At 33.7% G+C, this 16,265-nt stretch overlaps 1 protein-coding gene across 16 annotated transcripts in view; it reads left to right on the top strand.

Moving 5' to 3' along the window:
• PHF20L1 (PHD finger protein 20 like 1) overlaps nt 1-16,265 on the top strand; it is a 74,454-nt gene that overhangs the window by 14,070 nt on the left and 44,119 nt on the right. For 5 of the 16 annotated variants that reach the window (XR_004059338.1, XM_030938158.1, XM_030938157.1 and 2 more), the window contains exons 3-8: nt 5,154-5,325; nt 5,478-5,562; nt 9,520-9,608; nt 9,829-9,918; nt 14,574-14,787; nt 15,360-15,488. Coding sequence is in view for 15 of the 16 variants with exons in the window: in XM_030938158.1 (XP_030794018.1) it covers nt 5,154-5,325; nt 5,478-5,562; nt 9,520-9,608; nt 9,829-9,918; nt 14,574-14,787; nt 15,360-15,488 (779 nt within the window). In the remaining variant the exon portion in view is untranslated. The remainder of the gene's footprint in view (nt 1-5,153; nt 5,326-5,477; nt 5,563-9,519; nt 9,609-9,828; nt 9,919-14,573; nt 14,788-15,359; nt 15,489-16,265) is intronic. The other 11 variants (XM_030938166.1, XM_030938167.1, XM_010380294.2 and 8 more) reach the window with 5 other exon arrangements.

Raw genomic sequence — 16,265 nt, 5'->3', positions numbered from 1 at the left:
TGGGGAACTGATACTGTATGTATACAGTATAGCTAACCTCTTTGGTCAGTTTCTGTTCTTACGAGATTATGGTGTCAGTCCAGAATCTGCAGATACTTCCACTCTCTGAAGAGTCTTGTACAAATGGGAGTCATAGTGTTAAAATGACAACATATCAGATAATGCAATAAAATGCTATAGGAGTTTAGAGAAGGTGAAAAACATTTTATTCTTGGTGATGGCTTTGCTCTACTCTAGTTATGGCTGCAGTTTGACTTTGCCATTAGAGGACAGTAATTCAAAAGGGTCCCACACTAATTCAGAAAGGGTCTCAAGAAATCAGTTGAGATTAGTAGAATTGAGTATGTGAAAATTCTGTTAAATTCAAGAATCATTTTAAAGTCTTCTCTATTTTGGAATGCTCTTCATTTCCATTAAGCCAAATAAACAATAGAGTCCATTTTAGAGTGAATTATTTTTCTTGTTAAGTTTTCTGAGGGTAAACTCTTCCCTGGGATTCAAGTATACAAGACATGTGAGAGAGCAAGGTAGACTCAGCAGTGGAGGTGATTATTTTCTGCACAAGTAGATGACATTTAAACAATGCATGAATTTTTAAGTGGAATTAGGCAAGGTACATAGCAGAAATTGTATGGTATATTGCAGTAATATACAAAGGATAAGAGAGCTCTATGTAGAATTTTGGCACTGAGAAATCCTACTTTTAGTGAAGTTGCCTTCTCTCCATCTCTTTCGGTTGAACCCTTGAGAGATGCCAGCTATGGTTGTTTTCTTTTCTCTTTCTCTCTAATCATTGTTACCGATGTCTTATCTCTGACTCTTTAAACTCTGAAACTTCAGTCTTCCACTTCTTGAATCTTTTTCCAAATTACTCATAAATGTCTGGGATCGGGCCTAATCACTATTCTTTAATTTAACAGCTTTCTATGATTCAACCTTTAAAAAAATGACAAAACAAAAACATTAACACTACATCTTCCAAATTCAATTAGAAAAATCTTATGTTTAATTCAGTCAATTAGAATAAAACATAAATAGTGCATCAAAATATTGTTGTAGTTCAGTATACAGAGGCATTTGTGAATACATTTGTGTTCAACAGGATTTTTCCTTCACTGTATGTATCAAAACATTATTACCATGAGCCATCTGCTAGAAATAACTTCACTGTGCAAAGCTATATGTTAAATTACTATTTAACGCATTTTACATGTGTTGCAAAGATCTTGATGTTACGACTTTTTTCCTCTGAGATGTAACTGGCAACCAAATTAAGTACAAACTTTAAGTCACTCCCTGTTATCTGTAGAGTAAACGGTTGTTTCATTAGTTTGCTATTTCGTAACCCTTCAAGTTTCAACCCCGCTAATAAGTCCCATCTGATGTCTTACTATTCTCCTTTACCTGCTTTACTACTTACCATGTAGTCTAGCCAAAAGGACTATTACTCTTTCCTTCAAGTGCTCCTCCAATCTCTGAATATGAGGTCTTTGAGGACAAATAACCATATCTTCCTTCTCTTGAAATCCTCCATGGCTGCTTGCCCAGCTCAGAGTTGTGTGATGGTTTTAAGTTAGTGAACACTGAGTAAATGAATTATACTCTGTGTATACACTTTGTTTGTGCTCATTAGTTCTATATTCTAGATGTCCCCTAGCAAGTCTAACATAAACAACGTCTCCCAAGAACCTTCAGTAAATTACAGATTTTCTATGGACTATTAAAGCATCTTGTATACAGTTTTTGTATACACTTACCAATTTTACTACATGTGATATAATCACTTAGATGGGCCTTATCGCATTTCTCCTTTTGGCATAGAGTACAGACTTTTGTTCCACTTAGTCTTGGTTTTTAATACTGGCTGCACCATGTGTATTCTTGGACAAGTCTTCATCTGTTAAATGTACACTATGTTTTCTATACCTTTGATGATTACCAAGATCAAATGAGAAAACATACAGAAAGAACAGTTGGTACTCAATAAGTAAAAAACACAGAGCCTGACATACCTGTGATAGTAAAAATTCTGATTCTTCTCTCTTTCTCCTAATCTGACCCTAAGCTAAACCCTTCAGTGATAGGAGTTATTTCCATTTTTTTTTTTGAGATGGAGTTTCACTATCGTTGCCCAGTGCAATGGCACGATCTTGACTCACTGCAACCTCTGCCTCCCGAGTTCAAGGGATTCTCCTGCCCCAGTCTCCTGAATAGCTGGTATTACAGGCATGCGCCACCATGCCTGGATAATTTTGTATTTTTAATAGAGACTGGGTTTCTCCATGTTGGTCATGCTGGTCTCGAACTCCTGACCTCAGGTGATCCATCCGCCTCAGCCTCCCAAAGTGCTGAGATTACAGGCGTGAGCCACCGTGCCTGGCCGAGTTGTTTCCTTTTTATGTACCACCAGTGCCTAGCAAGTGCCTTAGTCTTATTGGATGTTCAAATAAATGTTTAATGAATGAACAGAAATTTGGACATTTTTGATAATGGTAATATTTCTAACACCTTTAAGATTCAAAATTTGACTAGTGAACGTGATAAAAATTAAAATAGAGAAGAATCTTGGGTATCTGTGTTACTTATTTAATTCTTGGCCTTCATCCCAAGTGTGCGTATCAATTTCTAGATATTTATGTAGAGAGTACAGCATGCTATGACTTATCCTAAAGAGGATCCCCAAAACATAATTTTCATTTTGGTTGTTGCATCAGGCATCTCAGCCAGAATAATTTAAAATATTTTAGAAAAACCATAAGTCACTTTAAAATGCAATCCAGATTTAAATTATTTGAGCTCACTTAGATGCTGATTCTTTACTGAATTAAGTCATGTTGTGAAAATAAAGATGTGTTTAACTCTGTTACTGTGGGCTATTCTCACTTTGAGAAGTGTTTCAAATATATAGAGTTGTATACATTTAGAATATGAAGGAACCTAAAGAATAAACTCCTTATTTTTTTATTCAAAATGTAAATGATAAGACAAATTAAGCACATGAAATTAGAGGTGTTTATGTTTTGAGAGAAACTTAATTTTTATAATTGATAGAATATCTTTTTATAGTACTTTAGTGGCTAGTGAATGTTGAAAAAATAAAGAACAACCTTGTTCTAGGTTTTTCTTAATGCTATTGACAATTTTTGTGTTTTAAAAACCAGGGCAACAAAAACAAAACCAGAGCAACACTGCAAAAGACAAGTATTACAGCATTGATTCTAAGTGGGTGGGGTAGGCATGTCCACCTCAGGAAGTATGTTAATCTCCTAAGTTTTCTTGTTTTTATGCCTTTCTTTTTACTCCCCACAAAAGACTAAGATCTAACAAGGCTATAATTGGGTCAACTGCCTTCTTTGTTCTGAAGAAATGAGCAAATTGCCTTTCTTTAAAGCTGCTTCTTACTCCTGCAAACATTCCCTGAATAGCAGTTTTGTGTTCTGTCATGTGCTAGGTGCTGGGGACTACAAAAGTAAACATGACTCGTTTATCTCCAGAAGCTCACAGGCCAGAGTAGCGTTTTTAACCTCATCTTTCTTAGCTATTTGCTATCTCAAGAAGTGTTAATACATTTTCATGATAAAAGGGGTTACATATTTTCTTGAATCTAGTAACACTGAATGCCTTATCTCCATCTCGTTGACTGCACCAAGAAATCTTTCAATAAAGAATGCAACCTAACTTTTTTTAATCCAGTAATTCCCTAGCTTATTTGACAAGACCCTTTTTTTTTTGGTGCCACACACATATCAGTGTTCCAAAAGATAGAAATGTTCTGCAGCACCCAGTTTGAGTGAGAACCTGTGCAGAGATGATGTACAGCTATAATGAGATGAGTGCTGTCAGAGCAGCAGGACCCCCAGGAGTTAGAGAAGTCTTCACACAAGCATTCTGTGTTTGACCAAGTCTGCAGGGATTTGTATACAAAGGAAGGAAAGGGTGTTTTAGGGATCTGCAGAAAAAGTAGAATGGAGAATAGCACAAATGTGTGAATGCTTGACACAGAGCCTTGTATGTTTGAGGAAAATCCAAGAACTCAATATCGTTAGATCAAAGTGGGGTTGAATGTCAAAGATGGAAGAAGCTCTACCAGAGAATGATCCCTGAAATGTCTAAAAAACTCTGAATAGCAAGATTGAGCTATAAATTAGGTAGTAATCAGTTCCTACATTTCAAAGTTATATAAAGTCCATTGTACTTTATATTTAAAGCTAGTTTTCCACAGGGAAAACAAAGATTCTGAATTTAGCAAAAACTAGCAAGAATATGGGATAAACTGTATGGTTGAATCATCCACTGTGTGCTGCTATTGAGTTCTGAATGTTATTTAATCATGCTTTAAAAAAAATTGAGTCATCTGTTAACATTTTAATACAGTACATCAAGAATGACGAAGCAACTTTCCTTGTAAAAAGTTTTAACGAATTCCTATTTTGGAATTACAGAATTATCACACATCAAGACAGAACAAGGAAATATTTTATATTTTTAAATTTAAGGTTTTTACTGAGCCTTGCCATCATTGTTGTGCCTTATAAAATATTGATAAATACAGAAAAATAAGAAAGTGAGCTTATGCCATATAAAGACAGTGTACATGCTGATATATTTTTTGCTAGACAAAATTTACATATTTATATTTATGCTAAGTAGAGTGCTTATTTTTTACATTTTCCCCACATTGTAAATTCTTTGTAAACACCACATTCAGTGACTACATAATATTTCATTTAGTGTATATATCATTGTTTGCGTAGCTCTAGACAATCTTCAGTTTTTCCAATCATATATTTAGATGGTTTGTACTTCATTTGTTATTACAAATAATGTTTTCTGTATATAATTCCAGAATTGGAATTGTTGGGTCAGAAAGTAGGAATATGTTTAAGGTTCTTGATGTATGTTACCACATTACTTCACAAAACAGTGCAGTCATTTATATTTCTACTGGGAGTGTATCAAGGAATTTATTCAGATCTTGAGGACAATCATTTATAAAGACAAGCAGACTTTTTTGATTAGTTTTAAAATATGGACGTATTTATTGTTTTGTTCATGGTTTTGATGGTAAGCAATGTTCAGCTAAATCTTCTATGTATAATACTTTGTACAAATATGAGGATTTTCTCTTGATATGAAGCATTTTGATTTTTGAGGTATCCATCACGAATTGAAAAAATTGACTATGAGGAGGGCAAGATGTTGGTCCATTTTGAGCGCTGGAGTCATCGTTACGATGAGTGGATTTACTGGGATAGCAATAGATTGCGACCCCTTGAGAGACCGGCACTAAGAAAAGAAGGGCTGAAAGATGAGGAAGATTTCTTTGTAAGTAGCAGATTTTTTCTGTTTGCTGGTTTTGCCAGCTATGTAATGACATATTTTAAAAGGATTCTGTTAAATTATACAAAAGCCTGTTTTTGTTAAGGAAATGCTTATTTAATATACATGGAATTGATCTTAAAAGTTGTTTAAAATAGGATTTTAAAGCTGGAGAAGAAGTTCTGGCTCGTTGGACAGACTGTCGCTATTACCCTGCCAAGATTGAAGCAATTAACAAAGAAGGTATGTGAAATGATCTGAGACTTAAAATTAGATTAATAGTAAAATTTCACTATATTTTAAATTTTAATTAGTGTGTGTTATATAATCATTATGTGTAACTTTTATATTTTCTGTAAGTATTCTTTTTTGGGAGCATTTAATTTGTTATATATGTCTAGAATAAAATGCTACATGGTGTGCTACCTAAGTAGTGTTTAAATTAGTAGACAAAAATAGTTGGTTAAAATGTTTCAACTTTCAGTTCACAGGCTTATATCATATGCATTTTATTTCTACTTTGTTTCTAGTTTGTGACCAAGTTCTATTTATGAGCATCTACCCAAGAGTGTGAGGAAAGGTTAAAGATTTAGGGGAATTCAAATCAGTTCAATTCACAAGTGAAATACATAGGATATTTTCTGAGGGAAGAGTATGGAATTTTTACCAATTTGAGGATTTCCTTTAGTGTGTCTCTCCCTGCTGTCCTATCATGAATTTCTACAGATAATTGAGTTAATCTTCTAGTAGTTTTTTTGTGGATATTTGTTAGAATATTAGATACTGAGCCTAAGTTGCTTAAGTAATCAAAAATGTTGAAAGTAACACAGAAGTTAGGCTTATTAGTGTTGCAGAAGACTGGGAAATCTATTGGACAGATCATTAATTTAAAACAGAATTCATATGCTGACTTATTTGGAAAGTTGTAAGAATTAATAATTAAATTATTATTGAAAATATACCTGAATATTTTGTTTTTTAAATTTCTCATTTAAAAAAGTTATGGAATACTTGCACATGTTTTTTAAATTCAGTAATACATTAATTTTCTACTAAAGTTATTTCTTAAACTTGACCATTTACACTAGTCCTCCCTATCCACAGGGGTTACATTCTAAGACCCCCAGTGGGTACTTGAAACTTCGGAAACTACTGAACCCTATATATACTATGTTTTTTCCTATACTGTACATGTATATGAATGATAAAGTTTAATTTATAAATTAAGCACAGTAAGAAGTTAACAATAATAATAGAATAATCAAACAATATATTGCAATAAAAGTTATATGAATGTGGTCTCTCTCTTTCTTCCTTCCTCTCTCTCTCACTCTCTCTTGTCTCTCTCTCATGAAATACCTTATTGTGCTATACTCACTCCTTTTCAGACCGCGGTTGACTGCAACTGTGGAAAGCGAAATCGTGGATAAGGGGGATTTCTGTATTCATTGTTATTACTAAAGAAACAAACATTGAGTGACAGCTTCTTGGCAAGAAGGGCATTTAATCTAAGTAAGGGGACATTTCCTTTAAACTGAGTCTTAAAAGACAACTAAGTTAGCTAAAGAAGTGATCAAAAGGCTTTTCTGGTGGAATAAATATGTGGAAAATAACAGAAGTGGGAGAGGAATGCCATGTCATTTTAAGGAACTGCAGGTTGCTTAGAATGAAAGATTTGTTTAAAGGTGATAGAATAGCTGGAGTACAAGTTGGAGGGAAAGGCAAAGATTGGTATGTGAAGTGTCATGTAACCTTGCTAAAGAATTAGAATTTTATTTGGAGGTGATGGGAGCCATGGAAGAGTTTTTTAAGCTGAGGATTTAATCTAACAACAAACTTGAGAGAAAATAGGAGGTAAGAGAAGACAGAAGAGGAAAACAGAGATATATTAAGGAATGTTAGGTGTGAAAAAATAAAAATCATAGTAGTCTAGCTAGAAATCATGATATAACTTTATAAAGACCTTAATCCAATGTATTGTTTTAATGAATTGAAATCATGAATATGGCTATGATTTTCTTACCACTGGTTACCCCTACAGAAAGAGTTGAGAGACATCTTAGTTGTTAGGTGTACAGGCTGTTTCTTCTTTTCTAGTGGGGCCTGTATTTCCCTGTGCACTTACACTTCTGTGGAGCTGTGTTATAGAGCTTACATTCCCAGGTCTTATTCATGTTGGCTCTTGAGTGTCTAGTCCAGAGCCTAGCACATAGTAGACAGTCATTAACAATTTGTGGAAGTAAAGGAAGAAGTCAAATCTCTTCTGTTGGGTAATAGGATGTACCCAAAACGAAGTAAAATTACACGGTCATTGCCCTCTACATTAATTCATAACAGTTTATTTTAAGAGCTTTGGGACCTTTGTTCCATGCTTCAAGTTCCCTGTGTGTGTGCAGATGCAAGTACACACATATCACACACACTCAGAACAAAACCACCCTCATTCTTTATTCTATCCCTTTCATCTACAGGCATTTAATATAGAAAATTCAGCTTACCTTAGTGGAAGAGTGATGATACTGATGGTGATCCCTGCCATTTCAAGAGTAGTTTCAGTGAACACATACTGAAATATTGGCAGATACTATTTGTTTTCTGAAAGCTATTAATTCTGTGATTTCTGTATGTCCCAAGTGGTGGATAGTCCTGCCCCCTCCCCACCTTGACAAAAATCAGAAGAGCAAAAGAAGCCATCCATTCGATGTAGGAGCAAACCAAAACGAACAATTGTGAACATTTAGGCATTTGTATACAGCATATAGAAGCGAAGAAAAGGGGCCAGTCAGGGTGTACTGGAGTACCGGGGAAGTTTTCATCTTGGGAATGGTACTTGAAGAGTGGAGTGGGGTTTAGATAGACATAAGGAAAGGAGAAAGGCATCACAACAGAGGAAATAGCATGAGCAAAGGCAGAGAGGTATTGATGCCTAGACAGCCTGGTGTACAAGCTAAGTTTTTCTGGAATGCTGTGTTGAAGAAGGAAGAGAGAAAGTTGCAGGAAAGATGGGAGTGCAAGGTGTACGCAGAGTTTGGCATTCTCAAAATATTTCTAGTGTCTTTATATACATCCTTACTATTCACCTGATCAATTGTTTGTATAACTTGAATTTAGATCTTTATATCTGTGAAATTCAACATTATGCTAATTATAGAAAGATATAAAATCAAATGGTGTTATTCAAAGTACACCCCACAAAAATCTTTGCACATATGTATTATTGGCTTTGGTGCCAACCCCAAGGACATTAGTAATGATCGTCACATTTCTTGTTTATAATTCTTTTATAAAGACCAAGTATCTGTTTACTTAAAGTGGGATTCTGCCTTAATTGGGGAAATGGTAGAAGAACATTTATCTAGGAAATGACAGAAAAACATTTGAATTTCCTTAAGTAGGCATTATACATAATTTATGTATCTTCTAATAGGACTGGTTTATATTGACTTGAAAGCATGGGGTCTGTAACAAAAAGTGAATATGCTTCATAATAGACAAACAATCTTGAGGCCTTCAAATAGGATGAGTTTGTAGGAAAGACATGGTTGACTAGATGAGATTGGAAATATTAATTATGGCCATGCTGCCTGCCACTTAGGTGAATGCCATTGGGTATAGCATTTAGCCTTCCTCTAGAGTTGAGTGTTCTGAGCTACTTTGTGAAGACTTTTATCTAGTTGATTTGTAAAATATTTTCTAGCTTTAAAATCTAGAACTATAATTCTTATTTTCCAGTTTGTTGTTATTGCCCAAGGAATAATCCTTTCCAGGGTAAATGATCTTTTTTGCATATCAGCTCCTTCTCTGTATTACTTCTTTTGAAAGAAACATTCAAAGAGCAAATGGTAATGCCTATGGAAATATATATTTTTGTAAGTAATGATTTTACTTTTGTCAGCTATGTTATGAGTCTAAACATTTAAATTATTGTAAAATTATAAAATTTCTTAGTAAAAATCAGAATTACATGGAACTAACTTATCAAGACTTAATTTGTGTACTTGTTAGGGGAAACAGGAGTTCAGAGTTGTTTTTAGAGGGAAGGAGAAAGTAAACTTAAACTTGATGGAGTCCTTAACAGGAGTGTTTGTAGTTTTTGCATTCCTAAGCATTTATCTATACAGGTCACTACTTGTTAGATTTCAAGTGTTGCTGTAAACTTGAATTATATTTTCTAATGATTCTGACTTGCTCCTGTTTCAGGAACATTTACAGTTCAGTTTTATGATGGAGTAATTCGTTGTTTAAAAAGAATGCACATTAAAGCCATGCCCGAGGATGCTAAGGGGCAGGTAAGAGTGTTCAGTATTCCTAGCTACCCAAAGGGACATCTTCTTGCACGGTGACTGTTCAAAATATATTTATACATTTTTTTTTTAAATGAACTAATTGTAGGGTTATGTGCTGATAGCCCCAAATAGCAGCAAGAAAAGGAAGCTTAGACTGTAAAATAAATTATACATTTGATTTTTGCTTCTTTGGTTTAGACCTGCTAAAGTTATAGGTCACTAGTTTCTGTTCCAGGTGAAATCCCAGCATCCACTAAGCTGGTGTTGTCCTATCGACCCAGCTGGATCGTGTAACCAGTCTATGGGAAGTGAGGTAAGTGCCTTTTTTTTTTGAATTTTGTTTTGTTTTTCCTGGTATATAATGTCATTTAGAAAGTTAAAATTTTTTAATATAAAATTTTACATTGAGTTCTTACCTTCTTCTTTCCTTCTACAAATCATAGTCATTCATCTTCCTTTAAAAGGCGCTTACCTGACACTCTGTAGGCTGTTTCAGATAGGGCTCTCTGAGCATATGATGGAAGCAGTGTATTGTATGCTTTGTCACTGCTCAAAGCAAGAATGGACGGTAAGCATTGGAAGGAGAATCTTGGGTGGAGGTAAAACCACAATTTCATTTGTTGGCTATGTTTTCTGAAATACTGGAAAGAAAGGTGCCATTAGAAATTTAAAGTATTTTCTTTTATATTCTGCTGTTATTTGGGATTTTCAGCACCTGGACCTACAATTAATTTTAAGAAATTGAAAGTAGTCTGTAAAAATGTCTAATGTGGAAATATGCTACATATTTGTTCCATACCATGCGGTATAAACTGTCATTCTGAAATGTATTGAAATTACCTGGTCAGCTTCAGTAAAGTATAAACATTTAGTGCTCTAGAAATGTATAACTACCACATTAAAAAAATTCATGAAGAAATAAGTGTGATTGTTTTAAATTGCCTGGTTTTCAAAAATTTAGTTATGAAATGATTAGCAAGCAGATTTCCTCGAATTAACATGTAAATGCAATTTAAAATAAAAATGCTTTTGATCAGGAAGCGGCTTTGTGTCTTCCCACATGTGTGTATAAATAAAGTGTTCTTTTAAGCATTCAGTGGTGTGATTTCTTGGTTACTACATAGATTGATTAAAATGTTGGGAACATTGTTTAGTATATACCTGGTTAAACAAAAGTCTCGATTTTTTTTTTTGCTTTAAAACAATTATTTGGTTATTCTGGTTGATCAGATATGTTCATGAATTGACATTAATATTATTGCCTTAAAACTTTGTTTTTTCAAAGTGAGACACTGAGCCAATTTGGTTTGTGGTAAAATTACAGTTTGTAAAAATTAAATTTATTGGATGTTATGGATGTTTGTTTTTAATAAGTAGTGATTCTTTAGTCACACTGTGATGCATTGTAACATTAAGATCAGTGCCAAGATATAAAACAACTGAAATAATATTTGGGTAGTAGTATATTTCCTTTAATTTTTCATTTTTTCTTTAGAATTCTTAATTACAGCAATGTTAACAATATTTGTAGAATTGTGTTTCATAAATGACTCTCATTTTATGAGTTACTTTTTCCCAACAAGCTTTTGACTTGCCTTCATCAAGGAAATATGCCAAATCAGGTGTTATTTGGGCAAAGCTAAGGGCGGGGCAGGGGGGAGGGGGTGGCTACCTTGCGTAATATAGCCGCAAGATTTTGAGGACTTTGAGAATTTCTCTATAAAGATAATTTTTAAATTAAGCTAGCGAAGATTAGTGCATCAAATTAATGCACTGTGGAAATGCTCTTCCTGAACCTGTCTAAAATGTGACATTAATAACACTTTGGCATATTCAAACCTCCAGATTAATTAATATTCTTAAGCCTAAATAAGTTTTAATTCTGTTGTCTTTGACTTTGAACCAGTTGGTTAATACTAGATAAACTTCTGCTTGCATTAAGAGGTTAGCTTGAGCACCTTAAAGAGCTTTCAATATTATAGTGGGTGCAATGTGAGCTGTAGTCCTTCTAATACTTTCTTTGTAGACATTTTTCTCACTGGGAAAGAAGGTAGACATGTTAACAGCCCAAAATAAGATCCCCTCTTTTTCTCCCTACCTACATTTTTTTCTTCTTCCACATAATTTTGTGTGGCATGGTAGTGTTGATACATAAATAACTATGAAACCGACATATAGGAGGGTGATTGATTCCTTCATCTTATGAGATACCTCCTTGTTCCTTCTGGTTTTCTACTCTAATAAGAGCAGTAGTGATTACAGGGTGAGAGATTGAGCCATTACATTTTTAATTTGGAAGCTTGTAACAGAAGTACTTGCCTTTTCTCTCATTTCTTCTTCCTGAGGGTGTGCTGATACAAAAGTTATGTTGTAACTCACTAGTGTTAGTGGTTGGCTCATAGGTCCTTTGCCATTAATATTTACAAAACATTTTTTGTGTGCATTCTTTCATTGGATTCTCATAGAACCTTTGACATAGGTATGGCTAATATTTCTGTTTCACATTTGAAGAATTCAGAACTTAGAGAATTGAGTGACTGACTGACTTAAAATTTTGCTTATTCTGTGCAAAGTGATTCCTTTAACCCAGAGTTTCTGATTTCAAAGACTGCCCTTTTTAGTGCAATATTCTATTATGTTATCTATAAAAAGCTTGAAAACATCATTATTAGTTATAGTTCATGGAAAGATCACACTTCAGTTATTTTTAACAATGAAGCTTTTCTATAGAGGAATAAAGTCTGTTTGATAGCAAAGTAGAATGACTATAGTTAATAAAAATGTACTATATTTGGGTGATGGACACCCTAAATACACTAAATTGATCACTACTAAGTATATACATGTAACAAAATTTCACATGTATCCCATACGTTTATATAAATAAGCATAAAAGCAAACACAAAATAGAACTCAACCTAAAAATAAAAGAGCAAAACAATGAGAGAATTCTTTAATCACACAGCTACAGTGATTCCCATGCAAGTCGTATGATTAAAAAGCATTTAAAAAGCATTTAGATTTTAAAAGGTGCAGTATGAGTCTCTTTTTAGTTTTTTCTTTATTGGAGGTAGAAAACAACTTGAGATGGAAATTACTTCTGACATTTTCCAGCAACTCTGACAACTTAACATTTTCCCCACAATGTGGAACGAGAATTAAATGCTCTACTCTTAATAGGTCTGCAAACATATGATCTCTGGCATATAATACTTTCCTTTTGGTTGTCTGATTATACTTACTCTTGTTTCTCTGTTTCTCTTCCCACTTTGTTGATTGTTCTCTCTCAATCCTTTTTTTTTTTTCATTGATGATGCTTTCTTTTCTTACTGCTTAAATGTTAGTCTCAAAGCTCAACTTAGCCATACTGCTTTTAGCTATCCATATTGCTCCTTGAACCTTTAATCGCTCTTTCACTTTCCTGTACACTTTCACTCCTGGCCTTTGTTTAATGTTTTTCCTTTTGCTTGGAGTAACCTTTTCTCCTTTTCCACTACCCCTTTCCCTGGGAAATTCCTACTTACCTTTAGGGTTCAGCTCATCTATCATTTTCCCTGAAGCTTTGCATTAGTCTTTCTCTTCAGTCAAAATCAGTCTTCTCTTTTCTGTTCTATAGTATTTTGTTTATTTCTCTAGTATGTCTCCTGTCACGGCTTATAGCTAATTGTATTTACCCGTGAATTACTTATGAACAGGACCAGTCTTTTATCAGTTGCGGTCTCTGAATGCTTAGCCTAGTACCTGGCATATAGGACAGGGTGTTCAGTAGAAAATTGATGATTGAATGTGTTAAGTGCAATCACATGATGTTTTCACTTAATTTCAGTCATGAGAGAAAGAGAATACAGATTTTTTTTTTTAATGGCTTATTTTCACCATATATTTTCAAGGCAATGTTAATCTACATTGTTGATTGCTTAATTTTGTTAACCTATTTTGCTTATATTTGTTAATGTAAACCATGAATTAAATTCATTTGATGTTGTGAAATTTTTAGTTGTTTGGACTAGGGATTAAAAGTATTTTGAGTAAATCTGAACTGGTAGTCTATTTGACGAAGCTTAGTGGTCTCAGCAGATTCACTTTGTAGAGATATTTGTATTTATTTTAAAATATTTGTCTTAAAAACATTTTGATTGTGAAAATTAAAATGTTAGGACTTTATACTTCCTTACACCTTTTTTTTTTATAATAAACATTTTTAGCTAAAAATACAATAGGAAAATGTATTTAGCAACAAACTAACACAGGAAAAATACATATTTGCATCTCAGAGGAATGATACCAAACAAAGACCTAGGATGTTGTATGGGGAGATAAATTAATATGGAGTTTTGACAGTTAATGCTTTACCTTGGTCAATGGAGCTCTTTTCTTCTTCATCAGTATGATTAAGCTGTTGTGATAAATTGCTATCTGAACTTCAGTAGCTTTAGAAAATAATAAAAATCATACCTTTCTTGATTTCTATGAGATTGACTATAATTTGAATGGTACATTCATCCTAATAAGGAATTCCAATTTGGTAGGTGGGAATACACTATTTTTAATCTTTGTAGAATTGGAAGATAGCATTTTCCCTTCTTTTATAGTCCTTTGTATTATGGGAAAGAGATGGAATGCAACATTTGAGCCTTAAAATACTAAGGTAGCATGTCATGTAGTATTCTGTATCTGCCATAGGTTTCCTCTGCTATTTTAGATTTTAATTCCTGTGAAAATATGTCCATGGAATACCTGTTATTGAATGTGCTTCCTATTTTTATGAGAGGTTGTATAATCTAACTCATTCGATTATTAAATTTGATAACCTACCATGTTGAGCTATCATGTAAATATTGTTATCTCTATATTTATGTTTGGTTACATGTGAAAATAGCTTTGAAAATGTGACACATATTTTTATTAGTGTAATTACATTTTAATTAATTTTTAATACTTCACATGTTTTGTGTTTTTCCTTTGGAGGATTGGATAGCTTTAGTCAAAGCAGCTGCTGCAGCTGCAGCCAAGAACAAAACAGGGAGTAAACCTCGAACCAGCGCTAACAGCAATAAAGATAAGGATAAAGATGAGAGAAAGTGGTTTAAAGTACCTTCAAAGAAGGAAGAAACTTCAGCTTGTATAGCCACACCAGACATAGAGAAGAAGGAAGATCTGCCTACATCTAGTGAAACATTTGGTACAAAATACATTTTTACGTTAATTCCTTATTACACTGGTAAACTCATGTAGTAAAGTCAAATCCCTTGGCCCCTTTGATTTTGAATGTATAATTAGATTTTTAAGCTTTTTTCCCTAGCATAATATGATGGCTAACTTTTCTAGCATTTTACAGATAGACCTGAAAATTAATAGTCTAGTTTGGGTTACTTGATACTGGATGCCCTCAGTATTCTTGAATAGAAATAGGTTGAGATTTTGATCTGTAACTTCTTGATAGCAGGTTTTTGTTTGAAATTTTTTCTTTTGTGTTTTTTCTTCAACCTTTTTTATGCTTCTATATATGCTTCATATGTAATACGGAAAAAGCAGTAAGTCATTTTCTTCCTGCTTTGAGAGTAACTGCTTTAGTTGTCTTTTATTTCTAACATACTAGTCTGGAGGGATTTGTGTTTTTCAAAGGTCTATATCAAGTAGTAGATTTAAAAAACTAATGTGAAAAACATTTTTACTATTTTGCTATTAAAAAATCACGTGTTTTAATTTTGGATTCTAGATAAACTCTCATATATGTATGTGTTCTATTAAAAGTAGGACTTCATGTAGAGAACGTTCCAAAGATGGTCTTTCCACAGCCAGAGAGCACATTATCAAACAAGAGGAAAAATAATCAAGGCAACTCATTTCAGGCAAAGAGAGCTCGACTTAACAAGATTACTGGTAAACTACAATGATTTTTTTTTTGGGGGGTGGGAAATGGAAGGTTTAATTTTAGAGTAATTTATTTTTAATGAAGTAAAATGGTTTTGGTTTAGTGTCATGGACCTGTTAATAACATAGACAGTTACTTTCTGGTTCTTCAAAGTCAGGGTCTTTCAACACTGTCAGCATTTTCTGTTGTAAAATGTGAAAAATAGCACGTATCTTCTACCTACCTCACAGGGATGTTGTGAGGGTTGATAAGGACGAATGCTACAAAGCTCAGTCATTTTTAAATTACATTGGTGGTAGTAGTTTCTAGAAGAATTATTTTGTCAACTTATGGTGACACAATTTCTGAGGTTTTAAATATTTTTATACGTTCATATACTTGACCAGTCTCACTTAAGGATGGTGCCATATATAGTTGGAAAGATGACTGACTTACATTTACTTCCTGAATCTGTTAATTTCTGAATTTCTGATGTGAAGGTATTTCTGTAAGTTTGTTGTTGTTTTTTTAATTTCTACTCTTCAGGTTGATCACTAGCATCTGGGCTTATTTCCGTATGATTTCTTGTAGTTTAGTTTAGGAAATAGCCATGCTAGGCTGTTAGAAAACGCTGAAAATTCTAGCCTGGTTAGTGTTCATGGAAGAGGGGATTGAAGGATTAGAATTGGGGCCAGTCATACTACATCCTGCTGTTTTCATGGTCTGTTCAGCCTAGTGATTCTAGTCTTCAAAAGAAATTGTGAACATATTTACCTTTTCTGAGTATATGTTAAAAGGGGAATTTA

This window comes from Rhinopithecus roxellana, chromosome 9 (genome assembly GCF_007565055.1).
Source record: "Rhinopithecus roxellana isolate Shanxi Qingling chromosome 9, ASM756505v1, whole genome shotgun sequence".
NCBI classification, from domain to species: domain Eukaryota; kingdom Metazoa; phylum Chordata; class Mammalia; order Primates; family Cercopithecidae; genus Rhinopithecus; species Rhinopithecus roxellana.
The sequence above is the reverse complement of the archived record's forward strand: the minus strand, read 5'-3'. Positions and strand labels throughout refer to the sequence as shown.